The sequence below is a fragment of the Erithacus rubecula genome (assembly GCF_903797595.1).
Source record: "Erithacus rubecula genome assembly, chromosome: 21".
In the NCBI taxonomy this organism is placed as follows: Eukaryota; Metazoa; Chordata; class Aves; order Passeriformes; family Muscicapidae; genus Erithacus; species Erithacus rubecula.
Window position 1 is genome coordinate 4,930,279 of NC_136673.1, and position 22,858 is coordinate 4,953,136.

General features: G+C 42.1%; 2 protein-coding genes across 17 annotated transcripts in view; one reads left to right on the plus strand and one right to left on the minus strand.

The window, feature by feature from the left end:
* Positions 1–20,412, minus strand: part of GPR107 (G protein-coupled receptor 107) — a gene marked incomplete at its 3' end in the record, with an annotated part of 35,426 nt that extends 15,014 nt beyond the window's left edge. Inside the window, exons 1-15 of one of the 3 annotated variants that reach the window (XM_079324540.1) lie at positions 20,323–20,412; positions 19,392–19,588; positions 14,763–14,888; positions 13,972–14,022; positions 13,657–13,745; positions 12,872–13,038; positions 11,155–11,189; positions 10,893–10,949; positions 9,953–10,063; positions 8,476–8,609; positions 7,756–7,831; positions 6,715–6,788; positions 6,029–6,146; positions 4,974–5,104; positions 3,167–3,210 (exon numbers count right to left, since the gene is read on the minus strand). In XM_079324540.1, coding sequence (XP_079180666.1) covers positions 3,167–3,210; positions 4,974–5,104; positions 6,029–6,146; positions 6,715–6,788; positions 7,756–7,831; positions 8,476–8,609; positions 9,953–10,063; positions 10,893–10,949; positions 11,155–11,189; positions 12,872–13,038; positions 13,657–13,745; positions 13,972–14,022; positions 14,763–14,888; positions 19,392–19,487 — 1,309 coding nt within the window. In that variant the 5' untranslated portion in view covers positions 19,488–19,588; positions 20,323–20,412. Of the gene's footprint in view, positions 1–3,166; positions 3,211–4,973; positions 5,105–6,028; positions 6,147–6,714; positions 6,789–7,755; positions 7,832–8,475; positions 8,610–9,952; positions 10,064–10,892; positions 10,950–11,154; positions 11,190–12,871; positions 13,039–13,656; positions 13,746–13,971; positions 14,023–14,762; positions 14,889–19,386; positions 19,589–20,322 lie in introns of those variants that run through there. The other 2 variants (XM_079324542.1, XM_079324541.1) reach the window with 2 other exon arrangements.
* Positions 1–22,858, plus strand: part of FNBP1 (formin binding protein 1) — a 385,839-nt gene that overhangs the window by 269,149 nt on the left and 93,832 nt on the right. The gene's annotated exons all lie outside the window — the stretch shown is intronic.

Below are 22,858 nucleotides of genomic sequence, written 5' to 3' on the forward strand. Positions count from 1 at the left end.
CCTTAAATCTGCAAGACATTTGCAATGCAGATCTACAAATGGACAGAGAGCAAAGGCTCCCACCTGAAGGAAGATATAGTGACAGATCAAAGAGGTGTAGCTAAGCACTTCCTTAAATCTGAAGGTGGCGATTTTAAAAGGGGAGGAAAAAAGATTCTAAAAATGGGATGTTTACACCCACTGCTGTGCAAGATAAGGAGCCTGTGCAGGTCAGATATACTGCTTTAAAGATCACCTTCAAGGGAAAAAAGCAAACAGCCAGGCAGCTCAAACTCAGCCACAGCACTGTGCCCTGCCTACTCTTCACTAGCAATCCACAGCATCTGGGTATGTAAGGTCTCCCTGGATAACTCTGGCTTTAGAACTATTTCTCCAGCTTTCCCATTTTACTTTTCTTGTATAATATCTAATCTAGTCTAAATTGCTATTAGCTAGTGACTCCAAATCAGTGCTACTTATAAGGGTTTTTTTTTTATTAATTGCACATTGCTAAAACAAAGGCCTATGACAAGTCCAGACTAAAGGTCTGGTAAATCCAAATCTGCTTCATTCCTACTCCAGTCACACTCCAGTCATGACTGTCCCTTGTCTCAGGGGACTGCTACCTAATAAATAGGTGGAGAAGCAGCTTGAAGAGAGCATGACAAGCAGTCAGGAAACACCACCAGGATACTGAGCCATAAAGTCCTAGAGCTGTTAGTCCTAACAGATGCAAGGAACCAAAACTAATTTTCCTTAGGTCTTTCTCACCAGGAAGGACATCACCAGAAGACTGAGTGCCAGGAGAAACAGCTATTGAATGTGTAATATGCAATTTCCCAAGCTACCTTTAACTGCAGGGGGAAAAAGTGCTCATGCTTTAACAGCAAGCACTGGTTCTATTTTGTATTCTCATGAGAAGCTGAGATATTGAGCAGCACAGGGCTGAAGAACAGGGCCTCCAAGGGAAGCTTACAGAATATGTGGCTCTAGTAAAGAAAATTCATTGATAAGCCTAACATGAATGATTTCACCTTTTTACAGTGCAGCCAAATCACTTTTGGTTTTCTCAACCAAACACCTAACAGCATGACAGCACTAGGGTAGCATTCTGCTTCTGCCATCACAGTGCCATTCACTTGCTCCCCGTGGGCTCCTATCAACAGCCTCTAAATAGTCCAAGCAGATTGTGTTTCACAAGTGAGTCCCAGCACTGCAGCCACAATCTGCTCTCAGCCTGTGCAATGTTTTCCCTGAAAATCTATTCTTTAGCTATTCTTTTATTATCAGTGCAGCATAACACAGTTGCTAAGTCCCCTTGAATACACAGTTACTGGACTTGTAGGATCTGCACAACCAGATGGGAACAGCAGTAGGAGATTCACAAGCAACATTCATGATAGAGCATCATCAGCCATGGAGAAGAGCACAAAACAGGACTAAACCAGACCTTAAGCACTACTGTGCATAGCACTGACTAGCTGTAAAGACACAGCCAGTTCCTCTCAAAATACCATTTTTTCCCCTCTACATTTTTTACACACCCCAGTGCATCCTACAGAACTGCCTGGATTTCCTCAGATCTGGATTTCATCCAGTATGAGAGACAGCAGATAGGCTGAGCCTATACACTGAACATCCCTCACATCCACCTCACTTCTCTCCTTCTCAGAATGTCTGAGGTTTATCAAACTCCACAGCACCATCTTGTGATAAGAACCAAAGTAGGTGGAGGGAGATCACCTGGGGCCACATGGATCTGAAGGGTGTCTTAATTACATGCATTAATTGCTGTGTGCTCAACCAGGACATCAGATTCACCCAGCTAAGAACCAAGCCTGACAGGTGTGAAGTCCTTGGTTCAGAAGAAAGACTGCTTTGAGGAAAACTGAACTTTAAAGGTAAAAGCATAAATACTCCAGAACATATACTCAGTGGATAAGGTAAAACAAATCCATCAGTAAATGCCACTGAATCCAAGTGAAGACACTGATAAGAAAGCTATCAATAACATTTATATTACACTAACTGACCTTTTTAACCTTTGCTTCTATTAGAAATTAATAATTTTCTACCATTAAGCTTGGGCTGGTTTGGTTTTTTTTTTTTTAAACTTGTAGGGTTGTTGTTTGGTGGCTTTTTTTAACAGCTTGGAACATCAAAAAAGATGCCAGGCTCATCATAAGTATTGTTTAAATGTAACAGACAGCAAAAAATGAACTTAGCTCTGTGGTCTGCTCAGAGCTAAGTTCAGTACCCAACCTTATATTTCACCTACAATCAGCAGTGAAATTCAGAAGTGTCTGTAAAAGCCAAGGAAAAGGCTGGAAGATGTACCCAGACCTGAGTACAGAATTCCAGAAAGGAGAGAGGAGTTGAAGGATGAGACTGAAGTTAAAAGGCTTTGCCAACAAATGAGCTTCTACAAATAAACCTTTGAAGAGCAAAGCACCGAATGACACAAGCCATGGAAAAAACAGAAGAGAAAAAGATGAAAAGACAGAAGATGGAAAAGGCTGCCTGCTTCCAAGGAAGTCAGTGCTGTGCTCTACAGCTTGTATCCAAGGAACTAATCCAGAAGAAATGAGCAGATAAGGCAGGAAAAACACAGACTGCAGCAGCCACATTTTGCCTTTCCATCCATCAGCTCCTTTTCAGTGCTACAATAAACATAACTCCACTTTCCACAGGCAGCCCTTGGAGCTGCTGCACAAACATGGACAAGTCAGGAGCTGTGCTATATTGAATGCCAAGTTATGCTTTGTTTCATAATGAGGTTTATTTCCCTCTATTCTGTCAGGAATACATTTCTGAAGAAATTGAAATAAGTGGGTCTATTTGGGCTAATAGTCAGCAATTCTGGAATTCATTTCTAGTTCTGTTTCTGAACACTCAAGTGAGGAAAAAATGGCAGATCTGTCAAGATGATTTGCTCTAGATGTCATGTCTAGCTCCAGCACTGAGAGCTGTGCAAGCAGCAGAGAATGGGTTATACACTGCAGTTCTGATAATTAAAGCAATACAAGAAAAAGGTAATTTTCCAAAAGTTATTCCCATGAGCCCACTGAGGAAAAGCAGAGTGGCACTAATACAGTCTCAGTTTGGTTTTTACATCAGCCTCATGTGTTTGCAATTCTGGCACTATAACACATAGCAGAAAAGAGGAGAAAGAATATAGATTACTTGCCTTTCCCATCTGTTGCTGATGCCTCTTGCAAATGTCTTATTGACCTGAAAAATAAAGATAAACAATAGATTAATGATAAGTTGTATACTCCCTTTCACAGTAGTCCTCTAGATCACTGAAAAGTTTTGTTAGCTCTTTATGACTGGAGCATACTCATAATTAACTGTGCTTAGCACTGCACACACTTCACCCTCATGCCCCAGCTCAGGCAGCCAGCTCAAGTATCTTTATTTCCTAGGGATTAAGAAAGCAGATTGCTAAAACCTACTTCAGCCTACAGAAGGCTCTGTGGGAGGGAGGGAGCAGAGTGAGAAACTGGGGCATTTTCCAGCATAATGCTTTCCACTTGCACAATTAAGCTGAGCTACTCTTTAAAGTACTGCCAAGCATTTAGCATCTTACTGCTCTTTTAAGCTCTTTTCATTTAAATAGTTGATTACAGCTTACATATCTACATAGGCAACTTATGTAACAGAAACTACCCTGCAGGAATGTAAATTCAGGGGCCAAGTCTTAGTCACCTTGCTCACATGAGTCATCCCACCAGCTGCAGTGACACTATCCAGAGGAAAAAGGGGCAAGGTTTTATGTCAGGGGCTTCACTGCCAGTTTATGTTGGCACCATGGCAATGCAGGAACAGTGCACATCATAAACAGTCACAAGACAGCTCACATTTCTTTTTCAGATACAATTCCTTTATGGAAAGGAACTTTTGTATCAACACCTCACTGGGTTGGACACAGAAATCCCAGCATTAGGTAGGAAGAACTGTGACTGCAGAAGTCACCTTTATCAGTCCCTCTGCAATTGAAATTAAGATTCCTGAGCTTTTATTTACCATTGCCAAATGCTCTCAACCTCAGAGCTGAAGTATTTTGACTGGAGCAAGGGGAAGGACAAGTGGGTAGTGCCAATTTCTTGGAAGACATCTCCCAGCCTTGGCAGAAGGCCAGCAGGAGTGTGTAGGGGAAGAGAAGGACAGTTGAAACCCCACCTCCACAAGTCAAACTGAAACTTATTTCCATCTACTGGGTGACACTTCTCTCTCAAACACTTCTAGAGTTACCTCTAGAGTGATGACATGCTACCAGACATTTATATAATCTGCATTTAAAAAAAATAAAAAAAGAAAAAATTAAGATACTGGAGAAAAAGAGGAATATTCTGTGTTTAATAACCAAGGAGCCAGAAGCTCCTTGATATCCTCCTTTAAACCCAGCTGTTTATCCAATTAAGACAAAACACATTTAGAAGATAAATGTTCTGGCAAACTGGCAAGCAGCAACAGTCATGTTTATCTGAATTATCTGTGTTTTGGTCGAGTTTTATATAACCAACATTATTCCCTGCCAAGTAGGGTGGAAGGAAGGGCGGGGAAATGCTCCCTGTGGGATTATTTCTTATAAACAGTCAAATAAACATGCAGCTACTCTGCTTGAAGGCAGCCCTGATCTCAGACAATACTACTGTTTTGAAATTTAGCAGTCAAGTATCTAATCTCAGCCAGTGAAGCCAAATCCCATTTTTCAATTTAGAAAGTCAAGACTTCTGGAAAATTTCAAGTTTCAAAAGCACCTACAGTCTGCACAGTGTTGGCCACATTTAAACTGCCACCCACCTTCCCTTATCCCCATTCTAACATTCCCCAAAATGAGCATCTTCCAGAGCACTAGACTGAAATGTTAAGGCTGATGGGGCCCTTAAAAGTTAACAGGATACTTGACTCCACAGGACCTCAGAACTCTTTTGCTTTGGCAGAGCTGTTGATGCCCATTAGTTCAGATGTTTTTCACATACAGAACTCACCATACCACTGGGAACAGGATGGCTCCACAGCACAGCAAGTCCACCAGGAAAAGGATTTCTTTCCACAGTCCATACTCAGTTGTTCCCTCTTCTGTTGACTCTATGATAATGTAGGCCACGTTTGCCAGTACCTACACAACAGGACATGGTTATGGTTTAGAAACTGCCCAAGGGGCCACTACAGATGGGCTGCCAATTCAGCAAATACCCAGCCACAAAAATCAGTATTTTTTCTGCAGCTCTACATTCAAAAGTCACACGTTCAGCAGCAGCTTCATAAGATTTCCAGAAATAAAACTGAAGAGAACTTACTCCTGCTGACATTCAGAATGTAGTTCTTTTGTTACATAGTGTGCTGAATCTACTGTATCAGTTGAGATAAACAGGAGCAAAATGTAGTTACTGAAACACACACAGGGGAATGTGTGGCACATACAGCCAATAATAAAAACATTCTAAATTAAGCCAGTAATTCAGACTGGTCATTGACCATTTTCTGTACTCCACACCTGAGCTCTGTAAGAGTCTCAAACACTAATTAAATATACTTCTGGTAAGGGCTCACATCTGGAAAGGAGGAAATATCTTCTACATACAACAAATAAAAGTGCTGCTCTCCAATGTACTTCAGTTCCTTAAGCAGACCAGCACTGACCACTCTGAACCACTGGGAATGTTTCCCTCAGACCCAACAGACTTACAAGTCTTGTTTTTCCCATTTTTTATTTCATTAAGACATTCAGCAAGCATTTTAGCAGTGACAACTTTAATTCAATTCCTCTACTTACTTGTTTGGCACTGTTTTCCAGCCCAAGTTTTTCATTCCAAGCCTTATTGCCAGTTTTTATTTGCTGAAACTGTTTGATCACTATTATCTCATGCTCAATATGAGAGAAAAATTGGGAGAACTACAGTAACTTCTGGACTAGGAAACAGCCAATAAGCTCATACTAGCAAGAACTATGTGGTAATGTTTGAAGCTCTCACAGCCTTTTCCAATTTGCACAAGCAGCTCTCCCACAAGAAAGAGATTATCAGCATAGCTCAGTCCTCACCTGAAGTGGGATGACAATCATGAAAATTTTTTTGTCTTTATCTGACAGGATGTGTTTAATGAAAGCCCAGCCTGTGCCAATGAGGGCGATGGTGATGAACAGAAGAGCTCCCTTCAGTCTGGAAGAGAAACAGACACTGCAGTGAGAGACTTCATTTTATTTTATCACACTTCCTCTTCTGCCCAGGTTTCTCCCACTGCCAATAAAGCCACAAACCCAAACAAATGCTTCCCTATCCATAATTTTGGCAAGCACTTATCCATCCCACAATAGTAAAGCAGATGCACTTGCTACAACTGTGTATCACAGAGCAATATTAGGCTTCATTCACAATATATGCAATCTTTTCCTGGGGGAATCATCCATTCACCATTGTGAACAGCAACAAATACTGGCAGCTGTACCCACTTACCATTCACACCAGGAGCAAATTAGATACTTGAATATTAGTGTGAACAAAGAAAAATAAAGCATGTGTTATCCTTTTACTCCTCCACCCACAGAAGTGCCAATTCTCTGCAGCTGCCCTCTGTCAGTGGAGCTCTCCCCTTCACACAGGGCTGATTGCTGAGTCTTTGATACTGTGGTCTGCATGAGAATACAACAATTTCCCACTTTGTTCAGGGGGGAGACAGCCCCAGTGGCATAGATTTGAATCTATCACATCAATCTTCTGACATACTTACAGGTGAGTGATGTAATAAACAACAGCCCAGCCCTCAATGGGGAATCCCTGAGAGGAGATGTAGTGATAGTCGATCTGGAAGCAGAAAATACAGCATTTTACAAACTGCTCTTTAACACCTCAACCTCTAAAAACAGGTCTGCTCCACATCCACTGCCAGTTTCACTTTCCAGTCAGTGTGTACAAACCCAGCTCTGTCACATTCAGAGAGCACTTCCTCCCAATACATTCTACTTTTGTTTAGCAACAATGAGATCATTTCCATTTGCTCTATTTCCTAAGTGCTAGTGGATGTATCTTGTACAATCTACATCCTTCCCACACAACTCCCCTGCTTAGTTACAGTGGAACAACTGCAGTTGGAACCTATTTATTCATTCATTTTTCAGCTTCAGTTGCATTAGATGACTGGAAGCTTGCTAAGTTTCATTTTCACTGGAAGGCAGATTCACTTCATTAGACTCCAAAAATATTTGTAGCAGGTATAACACCATGGGAATGAAGGTGAAGATTATGGTTGGCACAAACACTGAAGGATTAAATGCTTGCCATTACCTTTGTTAATGACATTTCCAGTGGAAAGGGAAAGTCAATACAACTCAACTGTGGAAAGCCTCAGAGCTGATAAGGTGAGGTCTGTTGCCACACACCATAACACTTCCTTGCCCTTGAATTTTACAAACATCAAGGTCTTAATTTATTAATATCTACTGCAAGTCCTGGAGCTGAAGCAGCAGGATGGCCCATGCTTTCAGGCCAACTGCAGATGGCCAAAACATTAAAATTTGTGGAACTCATTCACCCCCTCAACCCTTCCTGCTTCAACACTTCAGGCCACGATCTCAATTGGATTTAAGGTCAGCACTTGCTGATGAAAATAAACACTTCCAAAGAGCTGCAGTTCAGTTCTACTGCTTCAGTATTAAGAGCAGTTCTGCCTCCCACTGTCCTCTCTCCAAAGCAGATTTCCCTAACAGCATGTCCTGGGTTCCACATTTCTGCCTCCCAGCTGAACAGCTTCAGGCAGAGACGTTGTACGCACCGCGTGGAAGACTAAGGACAAGGATTTGGTGAAAGGAAGGGCTGCCATGAGCCAGTGGATCTTAAAGACATCATTTCTGGCAAGAAAAAAAAAAAAAGGAAAAGTATAACTTAAAAGCCAGCAGTAGAAATTTCAGTTTCCAAGGATATGTCTTTAAAACCTGTGTCAAGCAGTTGCTCCCAGGCTGAGCTGACCATGACTGTAAAAAGTTTCCCCTTAATGCTGCAGTCCAAGTTTCTGCAACATCCTGAGCAACATCTCAACTTCATGTTCTAAACCCTTGATATATATATTAACTGTTACAAAATTTGCTAAACATAATTCAAATCACAATCAAGATATTTATGGCTCTCTACTGTAATAAGTTGCCATTTCCCAAATAAAGAAAAGTGATCAATTTTTTCTTGCTATTTATTTTCAAAGTCATCTCCTTTTGACATCACTTACAGGAAGTTCCTGTCTATTTTTTGCCACAATATGTACACTACCTGAAGAACTTCCAACCTAAGATTTGGTAACTTCAGAATGACAGTCTGCAACAATACTGCCTGCAGCAGTTTTGAAATATAAACTGTGTGTATTAAGCATACAAATCTGAGCCAAATTTGGAGTTTTAAGAGATCAAATCTGACTGTGAATTGGGCATTAGAAGAAGAGGAGTGAAAAATAAAAAAAAACCAAACAAGGTAGGACCTTACTTGTCACACACACTGAACTTACCTGCGTTTACGAAGTATGTGGATCCATACAGTCCCAGAGAGGAAAAAGAAGAGAGCCATGGAAATGTAAAGTTTTGGCAGTGGGATTTCTCCTGCTGAGAGGTAGCTTTCAGGATTCTTTTCCGTAATATCTATCTGAATATTAAAGGTGTGTTACGTGTACAGTTAAAAAAACCCACATTTTGTTAAAGCATTGAGGTAATAACTACACTGCACAATCAAATTCATTCATTTAACATGAGTTTTTCTGAAGTGGTGGCTTTTAAATCTCAGAAAAAAACCCCAAAACCTACTCTTCATCCTCAAGAACCTCAAAACATTTTATAAAACTGTTCTCACAATAATAATCCCCTTGGAAAACAATGCTTCAGTTATGCAATGTAATTCAGAAAGGCAAAGTAATTTTCCCAAAGAATAGTTGTTCTCTCTACCAAACGTCACAATTTGCCCACCTTTGATTCAGAAACAATATGTACAATGGGCTGCCAGCCTATTTCCCTGTTACTGGGAAAACAGAAGCATTATTTAGCATCCTATTTATACCCCTAAGTGGCTTAGTCATATGTGCTAGGACTTCAATAAAATAATGCATCCAGTCTAGTTTGAAGTACTGAAGCTGTCCTTAGCTGGGCTAAGTACACCCCAGCAGATCAATCATCCAGGTTTTTTCTTCTCTCTCCAATTTCTTCAGCAGGTCAAGGTGACACAAAGCAATTCAGGAGAGCTGGTCCTCTAAACATACAACTTCAGAAGCAGATCTGAAGTAGTCTGAGTCAAGTTAGGGCTGCTAAGTTTTATCACCTCCATGTTCCCTTGCAGTAGCATTAACACAAATATGCAAAAAAGCAGTTCAGGGGCTTATGTGGCTGAGGTACCTCAATCAGTGAGAGAATTCATAGCAGACCAGCTCATTATACACCAGCATGAGCACAGAAAAGGGAAAAAAAAGGAAAGCCCAAGCTCTGATAACGACCAAAACCACACAGGACCAAACACTTGTACATCAAAAGAGATGAAACATTTGCTAGAACATATTGCCTTTAGGATGTGTATCTAACACCATAAAAACACATCTTTAATTAGGCCAGAATAAGCAAAAACACTGAATTGAAATACCAACGATTTACATTGCAACAACAGCCTTCATATCTGCAATCACATAAAGAGAAAAGTGACTTTTGAATGCAGCAAAATACAAGCAGCTGTTGTAGCTCCCATCTTGCTACAACATCAGGTCACAACTGTGTGGACTGAACCCAGCTCACATTCAGCCTTCAGATTTTCAGGCATTTCTGCAAAACCAGTACTTTAATTATTTTTACAGTAATCACTTTTTTCAGAAATGCCACTGCAGAGACTGGCACATAACTCTGAATCACTTCCCACCCCATATGTGCAGTGTGTGCTTGGCTACAAGCTGGAGCTGGATGTTGCAGTCCAAGCTAACCAGTTAATTATCCTTTAGAAGCCATACTCACATCAAGACTAAACAGCTGCTGATCATTAGCTGGTCCTTTCTTGGCAACACACTTATGGAAATACAGGCTGTAGAGACCTTCTTGTTTATCTGAGCTGATGTTAAAAGAGAACTGAAAATAAGGAATAGAAAAGTCAGCATTCCTCTCATTCACAACAGGGTTGCCCTGGTAGGAAATTATCTCTAGTGAAGCATGAAAAGTCAGTCATTTGAGGTCAGTTGGTTCCTTTCAGAAAAAAGACTGTTCTGAGGATAGCAGCACATCTGGAAGTTTCAACAGAATTCCTGATGCAAAATAATTGCACCTATCTAGGATTATGCACTCTGATAATCCAAGTCTGTTAAGTATCAATGCTTAACTGGGTTCACCACAGAGAAAAGGTAACCACAAATATCATATATTTGACATGGTGACACATCATTTGACATGCATCATATATTTGACATGGCAAAGCATAAATTTTTTGTTATACTAGCCCTGCAGCTTTTCTGTTTCTCTCCCAACTATGCACACTGTGATAGCTCTAGAAATGAGATCTGTATCAGATAATAGAATACAAAACATGTTTGTTTTATAGTAACCAACCATCACAAGTGAACCAGGGTGTTCAAACAAAGCATTAACCTGGTTTCATACAGAGGATCTGCCCTTGAGTCATCAGTCAGGTCACAGCTACTTGTTATGAGCAAGTTGCACTACTGGCATCACAGTAAACTTTAATATCCTGATGCTCATAGACTATGATAATTAGAACAACATTACAACAAAGTCAATTTAAAAGCAGCTCCCACTTATGAAGAAAGATTTTCATCACTGATGCTTAATTCAGTAAATTTTCAGGCAAACTCCTGCTATCAGAGAAATATCTATATTCCAGACTTTTACTTTTCCAAAGTAGGACAATGAAGGAACTGTGTTGAGACACTGACAGACACCCTACCTGAAATGAATAAGTTTCTCCATCTTTGTGAAAAGGATGTTTTTGTTCTACCATGCTCTGGGAAAAGAAAAAGAGACCTTTAGATTTTCTTAAGCAGGTAACTAAAACATTTGGCTACATCAACCAGACAAACAAATTTGCATTCTGTATATTTACAGTGAAGGCTGAAAGCAACAGCAAATACTCTCCATTTTTCTGCTATGATGATACTGGAATATCCCCCCAGGTTCTTTCTAAAAGAGAACTCCAGATAGTTCCTTACCTGGGAGGATGTTGTACTTGGTTTGGACTTGTCACCTAGAGATAAAAGTATTAATGGTACATTTAGTGTTTGCATTTAGACATCCTCAGAAACCACCACGTTGTCAATACCTTACTCACATCTTCCTACACTTGTCTGCATGGCAGTTTCCCAGCTAATCATTAACAAGGATTCTTTCCCAGTCTCTCCTTACTCTCAGAGGACTCTTCCCACAGCCACCATTCATTCTGAATGAATGCATGAATTCATTCTGAATGCATCCTCAAATGCAAATCTGATTCTCTACTTTTATACATCCTACAAAAGCCTATCCCAGAAATCTTTCCAGCCCTTCTGTGAGTGACCACAGGTAGGTGACCTAAAACAGATGCAAGCTAAAACTCTGATTTTTTTATGTTATGACTGAGTACTGTTAATCTCATTGATAAACCTCAGTCTGAGCATTAATATATGGCCTGACAAGCATGGAGATGCTAATGAGCCATGAGGAAGGAATAAATTCATAGCTTTCCACTAAGCTCCCAGTAAAAATACAAACAAATAAAACACAAAAGCAGGGGTGACCTGCCAAGTCAGCATTTCCTCTGAACTTGAGGTGACAGGAGCCTTCAGTAGAGCAGCATGTCAAGTTCACAGTTTGGCTCTACTCCTATAAGAAGCTTTTCAAACATAAGGTCATCCCTTCCTACCAGGAAGCAAAAATTTTCAAGACTTGAGCTTTGCTTTTGGCCCCCACACCTCAGTGCACTGTCCACACTCATGCTACACTTTTTACACCAGAGAAAGCAAAACTAGAGCTGTCAGTTCCATTATCTCCAGTGCCATCCATCCTTGATTCTTGACTCACTACAACAGCTGTTCAAGCTTTTGAATGGTATCAAAGCTTGTGAATGTGACAGGCCAAGACAGACCCAGACTACTCCAGATCAGACTGCTCAGCAGTCCAAGGAAGGGATAACATGAGTTAATCCCATTAGAGCTAAGATTATAAAATTGTTTTGTCTGCTGGTCTGGAAGCCAGACAAAGGTTTGTGCCTCCTAGAAAGATTACTGGTGCTGTTACTCCTCCCTCCCAATAGTTTCTAAGTGATAGGAGTTCAACTCTTTGGACACAGATTCATATAAATGTTGGCTGGAAAGGATTTGTGAAGACAAATCCAACTTCTGACTCAAAGCACACCTGGTGTCAACTGTTGGGCATTTAAAACCTCAAAATATGGAGACTGGATTGCACAAATGATCTGCTACAATACTGGAATATCTATTTAGGAAAGATATTTATTTATTTTCTGTCCTAACATCCCATCTGAGACATCCAAGACATAATAAAGGGAAACAGACATTGTGTGCCTACTAAAAACTGCTTGAAATCATTGTCCTCCTAACCTTTCCTTAACTAGCTGTTGGTGGCCATAAAACTCCCCCTTTAGCATTCTTTATGCCAGACAAAAAACAACCAAGTTGTTAACCCCTCCTCAGAGGCACTGAAGGTCTCCAACACTCATTATCTCTCTGATGGATGAACAGAACTAGTGAACACAAATCAGTGAGCAGGAGACTCCAGCTCCAAAGGCAGCTCTGTGCACATGTTTACACAGGATGTACATTAAGTTCTAGCCCCAGGGAACCCCAGAACGTGACCACAACTCAGTGCTGGATGGACAGCAATGAGAAATCAGCAGTGAGAGCACACACAGGTCAGGTTTAGCTGGCTTACCTTTGCCATCTGTATTTTCATTGGTCTTTGGAGAATTTTTACCAGAATCACTGCTTGGTTCAGAACTTTTTAGCAGCTTGGTATTTAAGGCAGTACCATTTTCCTCAGACACAAATAAAATTCTGGGTAACAAAGAAGCAGCTTCTGAAGAGAACCGTACTTTTACACTAAAGAAAGAAAGAGGTTTTATTACAAAATGAAATTAAACTAACATCTTTAAAGAGGCTGTCACAGCCATATACCCAATAAAGGAAAATCAACTTGTCCAGACTCCGTTTTTGCACCACAAAGAACAGGCAAGAACCAGATCATGACTTACAGCAGAACTCAACACTGAGTTACATTCTAAATTAAAAACAAGAGCAGATGAAGAAAATGAAGTTTCTTCTGCTTTGGTAAGCAGAGTCTCACTAGAAACTGTTACCACACATGAGCTCTTGCAGAAGAAAGCAAAGCAGACTTGAAGGTACTTCCCCAAAAAATAGGTAATTCAAGACAAACAATAAAATTGCATATTGAGTGCAAAAGTAACATCCAAGCTCATTAAGCACAATTAAGGTAGATTGCTTTTGCCTGCTGTCCCTTTGCCCCTACAATATGCAGGAAGAATTCTTAGAACTGTGTTTTACTTCTACACTCACCTCCCTTTAACTCTCATGTAACCCCTTAAAAAATATTCCACATGCACAGTGGCTTTCCAAGCCCTTAAAAAAAAACCCTCAAGTGTTACATTATCTTCAAACAAAAGAGGAAACTTTAAAATGTCTTGTACACTCTTTACTCACAGGTCAGTTCGGAAGTCCAGAAGTAAGATTACAACAGAAACATCTGGCTCTGGTGTCTTCTTCAAGATACAGTAATCCACTTCTTCATCCTGGTAACATGAACAAAACATCTCTGAAGTGCCCTCTGGACATGTTCACCTCCAGGTAGAAATTACCATTCTTAGTCCAGCAAGCTGTAAATCCAATTAACCTTCACATCCTTCCATGTCTCATGTCCCCCCACCTTTTTTTTTTTTTTTTATTATTTCTTCCAATCATTTCCAGAGTTAGGCAATGAGTTGTCCCATCTTAGAAAAGCAAGTTCACTTCTCTTACCAGGTAAGTGGAGAAACCATCATTCCTTGTTCGATCCAAACTGAATCCCACCTGTGAGACAATTGAGATGAATCTGTTAAATTGAAGCCAAACCACTGTTGAAAGAGTCAAAGATAGTGCTTTCTAAAGAAGTTAACTTACATTTAAGGCAGAATCCAGGTATTTTTTTCATCAAGTAATTTGGCAGAAAAATAGATTGTAATGAACTCATCCATATTCACCAATAAAAAAGCCATATGATTCAAACCCAAATTAAATCTGGAGTACCTTCTGTCTCTGAACATTTTAACTTATTTCAGTATTATTCCACATGTTTCTGCTTGACAAAAACATTTAATACTTTTGTAACAACGAAGAGGTGGAACTGTGCAGCAGAGTAAGAACTCAGGTCTGTTATCTAATCCAGCATCTTTATTAAAACCTCTAATATGATAAGTCATATAACATGTAATATTAGAGTTCTCTTAAAAGTAAGACTGTCACTGCTCTGGAAACCTATTGATATAATGATCCTAAGCTGAATTGCAATTCAACAGGATACAGTGTGAAAAAAAACCCAGTTTTTTTGTGTTTGTGAAAAAACATCAGAGGACTGCTAGGAAACTGAGGAGCCAATAAGTTAAAGGTTCATCCTTAAAGCAGAATAGAGTGCTCAGGGATAAATCTCAATACACAGATCCTCATAATTGGCTCATGCTGGGGAGCAAAGCCAACAGCATCACCAGTTTGGATCTGACACCTCAGATAAATGGAGGGCAACTTGACAGGAGGTTTCAGAGGAAGGAACTCACTGATACACGGTCCACGTCATCAGGGCTCACTGCTGGATTCAGGGCCAGGCTGCTGACATTGACTCTCATGAAACCATCCTTGAAGAAGCCAAAGGTGTTCAGGTGCACTTTCTGCCTCACATCATCCTGTCAGAGAGGAAAATAAGTTTACAAACACATTCAGAGTCATCTGCTGCAGCAAAGAGGAAGCAGGGTGAGTGATTGACACTTGAATATTCATGCAAAATAGATCAAATTATTCAAACATCATATTTCTTAAGGATACCTTCAGATGTAACTAACTGTTTCACTGGAATGGACCAGCTTTTCCAATAAACTGAACAGCAAGAACTTTAAACAGACATATTTCTGCAACTGCCTGGCCATGCTACTGGGAAATATGCAATCAAAATTCTGGAAGAAATTTCAACATCTGGCATCACTTACTAAACAACATTTAGCAAGATCCCCCAAAGTGACTGCAGACAGCTATTGTTTGAATGCTGGCTACTGTCATTGTCACAGACTGAAGAGGAAATAGACTTTGGGGATCTTACCTAACTGAGAGCTGGGGTTTGGTCAAGTGTTTAGCAAATGCACTGTCATCCCCTCAGATCATCTGTGTTAGGCAGGGTCAGTATTTGGACAGGCAAACATTAATACACTGGAGAACTATGTGTGAAAATAAAGTTTTGTATGTAGTCCATACCTCCAAATGACTTTTTGCATAAAATCAATAAAAAATAAAAGAATAAATATCAAAACCAGCATTACTTGGGTTAGTTTCTCCAGCAGGAAAATTCTAATTCCCTCCTCTACTCCCAGTTTAGCTGCAGAATAATTTCCTTCCTCTCAGTCTGACAAGGAAACCATAGCAATTGGTCTCTTCTCATGCCCTGCTCAGCTGACAAAGGTTTAAGTAGAGTGAGCTTTAATATTTTTTTTTTAAATAAGGAGGCCACGAAGGACCTCACATGACAAGTAGCTGATGTCACACACAGCTGCCACATCAGAAGACAAAAGGTCATCCCAAACGCCTGCAGCTGGTCCCTCAAACCTACTGGGTCATTAATTGGAAGAAAAGCAGAAACAAGGTAACAAAAGTCAAAAAGCAAACTTAAAATGGGATTTAGAACATTCAACAAGTAGGCATTAAAGGAAAAAAACTAAACTGTTTCTTCCTCCTGCTGTTTCTAGGAAAAGATAATCAGATTGCAGAATGCTCTAAAAAGAGAAGTCAGTTGCTCAAGGCAAACTGTTCTGAGACACTCCTGGAAGGCTGAGCTACAAATTGTACAAGTACAGAAAGTTCTCTCTCTCCCTCTAGCTCAGTATTGATTTTGACGTCTCTGCACAAAACATCCCTGACTCATAAATATAATCACTGTAATAGCAGGACACTAATCCTGACACAGCTAACCTGTAATCCAGCCATAATAAGATCACCCTAATAGAATCAAGTTAACCTGGCAAATAACCAGATGGTTCCCTTAATGCTCAGAAGGGGAAATAAAGATAAATGACACAGGGCTGCCAGCAGATGCTTTGTTTAACAGAGTATTAGAGCTCTGCTGTCTCTGGTTCTAGGGCATGGAACGTGCTTGAAACAAGAGCCCATCTGGCTCCTCTAACACTGCATTCCACGTCACTTCCCAGCCAGTACAGAGAATTCATCCTGCCTCTTTATGGGGCTCATCAGAGGCATTTAACCCCATCTGGGCAGAGAAGAATTTGGGTGAATCTGAGGGGGACACAGTGTCATCCAGCCACAAGGTTTTGTACCTTTCAAAGGTGACCAGAAGCAGCTGCTCAGTTCAGAGCACTTGCAAGAGCTGAAGTGATTTACTGCACATTTACTGACATGCTCCCCCACCACCAGCAGATAATTAATATACAACATGCCACTTTCCTCCTTGGTTTACCTCAGCTTTGAGTGCTTAGAGTTTACAGATTTAGTTCACAAATCCTTCAGCTTTACATGATCCCCCACACACACAGTCACCAGTTACCACCAAGCAACAGCAAGAGCATCTATTGCTCCACATACTGACAGCTTAGAGACACTGACTTACTCATGGGGTTGAAAGAACTCAGCTTTTATTTATAATCACTCAACTACTGACTTCAGAAATATTGAAGTTTACAACAAAGGTGTGAACCCATACAAGTGAATACTTCAGCATCCAAGTTGTTAACACACACATTAATTCAATTTGCATGGGATGCATTTAAAATGAAGCCTGCCCTACTAGAAGAGATGATCTAGAACTCATCACTAACAGCTTTCAGTCAAATCAACACCCAAAGTTCTCAAACTTGTTTCCATAAAAATCTTCCCCAGTTCTTCCACTACTGTAGGATAGAAAGTGAATCTGCAATATTTGAATAAGGTTACAGGGAGTGGAATCCATGATCCTGTAGCTCAGAATGAGCAGAAAAATATTCTCTACCTTTTTACCCTAAATCTAATTGGGATCACACTGTCAGTGCAGTGAAATTTCCACTAGGGTGTGCTTACCCTTACCTGGAAAGAATCTTATTATTTGTGTCAGACCAATATCAAGGCTTGTAATCTGTGTAAGACTAAGTGAATTATTGTGAAAGGTATTTTCAACCTGAGCTATTGAAGTCTGAAACCTACCAACTTAAAGGCCACAGGGATTTACAAGCAACCATTGAAAACCAGCATCTTCTCTATAATTCCATGTCTGACAAAGACCTTCCCTTTGGTCAAGAGAAACATTTCAACTAAAGCTACTTCTGGAATTCTCTGAAAATTATTTCTGCTTGTCTTTGATAATTCCAAGTTTTTTAGTGTTTCTTTTGTAGGGAGTAGGTTTTGTTAGTTGAGGTGCTTTGAGTTCTTTTACATATCTCATTAAACTAATGAGGCTGATAACAATTGCTACTAAGGAGGAGCTTCTTTGGCAAGGTCAGTGTAACAGCAAAATTCAAGCAAATTCTTTCTTGACTGAAAAAAAAAAAAAATGAACCATTTTATATACTTTTATAAAGATAAAACGTTATATTTAGACCTGGAAACTGCTCAGACTGTAGCTTATTTTTCTGACAACAAAAAAGCTTCACATTGTCACAGTAATTATTAAGATAAAAGAATGAAGCTATTCTGAACTAAGCAATAACAGCTTGTTTGAGGAAATTTAATATCAAACACACCCACGAATCTGTGGCCTTTAGCTTGGCTCAGTGACAAGGCACACTTGCAAGCAAAGCAGGAGCCACTGGCAAAAACACCAGAAAGGAGCTTTCATTGTGAAAGGACTCAGTTGTTGGAGCCTGGTGTTTACACAAAGGCTGTAAAGCAGGGGATGAAGGAGGAAGGGAGAGACTGCTCTAACAATAAAGCTCATATAAAGCAGGTGGGCAGAGGCATTAACTCACTCCTCGGTCAGCAAGTGCTGCAAAACACCTGCAAAACCAAACCTACATCCCACTCTGATGGGAAAAAACAGCAAACAGGATTTGGTAATTGATCCAGACAGTTCCCAACAGGGACTAAAAGACATGATGTTTGCTGCTGAGAACATTTGCTTGAAGCAAGGTGGAAAGATTTCTACTTAAGGGTAAAGAAACACCCCAGGAGAAATCCTTCAGCACTCACCTGTTTGTCACAAACTCCTCAAAACAATGATGTAACCAGCACAAGCCTCCTGATTTACAACAATATTAATGTAGTTGCATTTTAAACAACTACATAGTCTAGAGAATTCCCTACAAGTAAGACATGAACAGCTCCAGCAGTCACTGTATCCCCAAGCCTGAGGTGAAGTCCTGGACTCTCCCTAATCTGCTACAACAGCACAATAATGCAGGTCCCAGTCATTTACCACTTTATTATTTCTTCCAGTGTTTCTACTGGCAGAATATCGCACGTTGTTGACAAGCAAAACCAAATTTAAGTTCTGAAGACTTGCAGAGCTTTCAATGAACTACAGAGAAGCCTTTAAAAGGCATCACCCCCAGTGCAGGCTCCTCTGTCCCACACAGCCCTGCAGAGCACGACAGGCAGCAGCACACCCTCAATTCACCCTGACCTCCAGCACTTCCCAGCAGCGACCCCGAAAAACGAGTTTTTTCCCAAATACAGTCACAGGATGGCACGCCACTCCTCCAAAGCACGCCCAAAGTCTATGGAACCAAAACACAAAGCTGCCAGCATCAGTTTCCTCAGCCTACAGAAAATGCTTGGCGATTGCGAAGCAGCCAAACACCCTCCGGAGTGACCAGACCAGGACACTGCAGAACACAAAGGAAACTCAACCAAAATCCACCTTCAGAAACCTCTCCCTCAGCTCACGTTCAGCTCTCTTATCGCAACAGAAGGTGAAGCAGTGGCACCTCCAAGCACAGCAACTGTGCGGCCCCTCCGCACGCGTTACCCCGACCGACAACAGCGGGACGGGACCGGGGAGGCGGCACGAGAACGGCAAAAGCACAACAGGGCGGGGCCCGGGCGGGCTGAGGCGCGGCGGGAGAGCTGAGAGAGAAGCGAACAGAGAGAAGGGTCGGGGCGCGCAGCAGAAGGAAGAGAGGGACGTGGGGAGGCGCGCAGGGCCGGGACGGCCTCACCGCTCCCCTCAGGGCACCCGGGGGCCGAGCCAGCGGGGCCGGGGGCGGCGCAGACCTTACTTTGAGGGTGAGGTGATGGACGCGGGCGCGGGCCGGGCCCGCGCGGAGCAGCAGCAGCAGCAGCCCCAGCACGGCCCCAGCGCCGCGGGCCGCCATCTTTGTTCCAGCGTCAGCGTCCCCCGCGCGCCACTTCCGGGTCAGGCGAGTCACGTGTCGGGCGGGGCGCGTCACGTGACCGCGGTGGGCGGGGCCGGGTCCTGTCAGGGAGTCATGGAGGGGTTGGGGATGGGGGGAGCTCAGGGCGCATCCACTGCCACCCCCTGCCCGGGCAGGGACACTTCCCGCTGCACCAGGGTGCCCCAAAACCCGTCCAACCCGGCCGAAACGCTTCCCGGGGAGCAGCCACGCCTTCTCTGAGCGGTCTGTGCCACAGCCTCACCACCCTCCCACGGGAAGAATTTCCTCCCGATATCCAGCCTGAATTTTCCCTCTTTCAGTTTGAACCCACTGCTCCTTGTCCCGTCACTACAATTCCTGCCGAAGAGTCCCTCTTCAGCTCCTGTAGCCCCTCCATACCCTGGAAGGTGCTGTGAGGTCTCCACACAGCCTTTTCCAGGCTGAGCAGCCCCAGCTCCCTCAGCCTTTCCCCTTGGGGAAGGCGCTTCCCGCCCTTTTCTCTCCCCCTGAGGCCCTCCTGGGCTCTGCGGGGCTGCCCCTGCCCACAGGCTGCTCCCCACCATGCCCACAGGCTGGATGGGCCCCTCACCGAGAGCCATGGCAGCAGCCAGGCCCTGTGCTGAGTCCCTGCTCAGCCCTGGGACCCCTTTGCCTGTGGGGTCCCCCCCTGGGTGGTGGGTTCCCCCATGGCCGTGGGGCTCAGAGAGGGGACACTGACCAAAAGGACCCCCCTGAGCCTCCCCCAGAGCAGCCTCGGTGGGGTGACACCAAAAAAAAAAACCCAAAAAAAAAAAAGATTAAAGCTCTTCCCTACCTCAGCCCTGCAGCATCGTCCACAGGGAGATGTGGGATGGTTGTTTACAGGGAGGGGTGAAGTGGTTGTTTCCAGCTCAGCCGTGGATGTACCAGCAAGTTCCAGCTTCTTCCTGGGAGCTATGGCAACAGCAGACGTCTGAACATCAGGTAGTCCAAACAACAGGAAAATTGCTTTTCTATTTAAAGCCAGGGTTAAAGTGTTGGTTTTGAATATCGCCAGAAAAATATGTAAGAGACAAAGGGATTTCTGCTTCTTTATAGGTTTAGTTTCGCACCTATTTAAGCTATTTTGCAGCTGTTTAAACTGGTAGTTGTAGTCACATTTATAAGTAAAATTAAAAGCAGATTGGGCCTGGTTTCCATGACTTGTTGCTCAAAATGAGAGTAACCAAAGTGAACATGAATAGGGCAATTAAAATGGATTTTTGGTTGACACATTGCTAAAAAAGAAATAAATTTTGAAAGGCTATGCAATGGGAAGCCATCAACATCAATAAATCTAATTTTTCAGTGAGGAGCCTTCAGGGGCTTTAAGTTCCCAAACCTCAGATATTCTGATTTTTCATTTTAGTGTGTGGAGTAACAGCTGTGGAAGCTTTATTGTCTAGGGACAGATAAACAACTGGACTGGAGCATGCAAGTGTGGGTGAAAAGGGAGAGAGAAAAATCAATGGCCTTGACCTTTATTTTATCAAGATTGTGTAGTATGTCCCATCTTTCTTTAGAGAGATGATTCAGATCTTCCTTTACATTTTTTTCTCACAACTTCATTTCCTCCTTGTATATTCTTAGGTTAAAAAAAAACAAACAGAGAAATCTCACCGACAGCCAAAGAAACCTGGATTGGTACCAGGAAATATCTGGAAGCATGAAAAAAAAAAAAAAAAATATCTGTTTTTCTAGTAATATTCTTTTTCTGGGCAATACGTATGTGTGCCACTAGATGTCCTGGCAGCATCAGCCCTTGCACAGCACAGGTTGCAAAAAACCCCACGGACCGACAAACATCAGATGATTTATTCTGAAAAACTCCGGTTAGGTATTTTCTTGGAATTAAGCGAGGGCTGCGGATTTGGGGGTGGTTTTTTTTTAAGATTGTAATTATTATAATCTCTGTGCACGGACCACCTGGGAAAGCTGGGGGGTTTAGACTCCTGGGAAACAGCTGCTTGCAGCTCCAGATGTGGCACAGGCTGTGGTGCCTTGCTCCACTGATGGGTGTCAGGCACACTTCGCTTGAGTGGTCAAGAAATTCCCCTATAATTCTGGGATTTGCTTCAGCTGCAGAGCCTTTTTTAGTCTGAGGATGCTTTCTTCAGCAGCTCCCTTCCTTCAGAAGAATCATCCTTAGCCTGAGGATCATTCCTAGCAGTTGGGGATTTTTATGCAACAGCATGGAAATTTTCTGAAGATCTTCTTTTTTTTTTTTATTTTTTTTTTTTTTAGTGTTTCTACACCAACTATTAGGATATTGTAGTGACTGTAAGTTTCCCCATTACCTATACAAAATTAACAAAAAAAAAAAAATAGGATTTATAAGATGTTTATTTTCTTTGGCTATGCATTTTTCTAAGAATTTGTACGTTAGAAGATGTCTGTACTGAAATTTACACCTCTATCAGGACACAAAGCAGCTTCTGACTGTGTTAATAAGCTGTAACAATTACTTTCATTGTGACATCGATTTGTTTCATTGTAGCTTCCACACAAGATCACTTTGCTGTAAATCTGCTATTCCTAGTACATGCAGTTATTCTTAGCCTGGGTATTTTTTTACTTTACTCCTTAATTGTAATTAAACCTATAATTAGAGTTCTTCACAGACTGAATTTTTTTTTTTTTTAAGTGTATCATGGAGAGCTATCGAGGTTGGATGGAAGGTATCAGCAGTGTCAGAAAATCATGGTGGAGGAACAGTGTGCAGGTGCAGCTCAGCACAGAATGAACCATCTTTTATAAACATCTTTTGTGAGCCAGGGTACAGGTATGGAGTGGGAAGGTGAGCAAGACCCAGGGCAGGATCCAATCCCACAGTCTTTAGGAAAAGAGAGAAGAGCAGGCCCAGGGGGCAGAGCTGGAAGCAGCCAAAATCAAGGTGATGTGATGAGTTCACAGCAATGAGACTTAAGGCTGAGTTGGGAAGTTCACCTGCAGTTTTGTGATGGTACCAAGGTCAGTCATGGTCTGATGGTGGCTGGACAGGTCCAGAGGGACATGGCAGGTCTCAGATAAGGTCAGATGTAAACTGGGCTCGATATCAACAGGATCTACAGCCTGAGCTGGAACTGGGACCCCCAAAAACACGAGGCAAAGCAACTGGGCTTTGAGCCAGAGCTTAAATGAAACCCCTGGATCCGTGGGCAGAGGGTGTGGGCAGGTGAGGCTGGCCCGGGCCATTAGGGTTTATCAGATGTTTCTCAGGTTTTGATCTGGGCCTTGGTCGGCCATTAAAGAGCACCAGGTCCCCTGTTGTGTGTCTGAGTGATCTGTGATGTTGTAACAGCAGAGAGGAAACAGCTGTGATGATGATGATG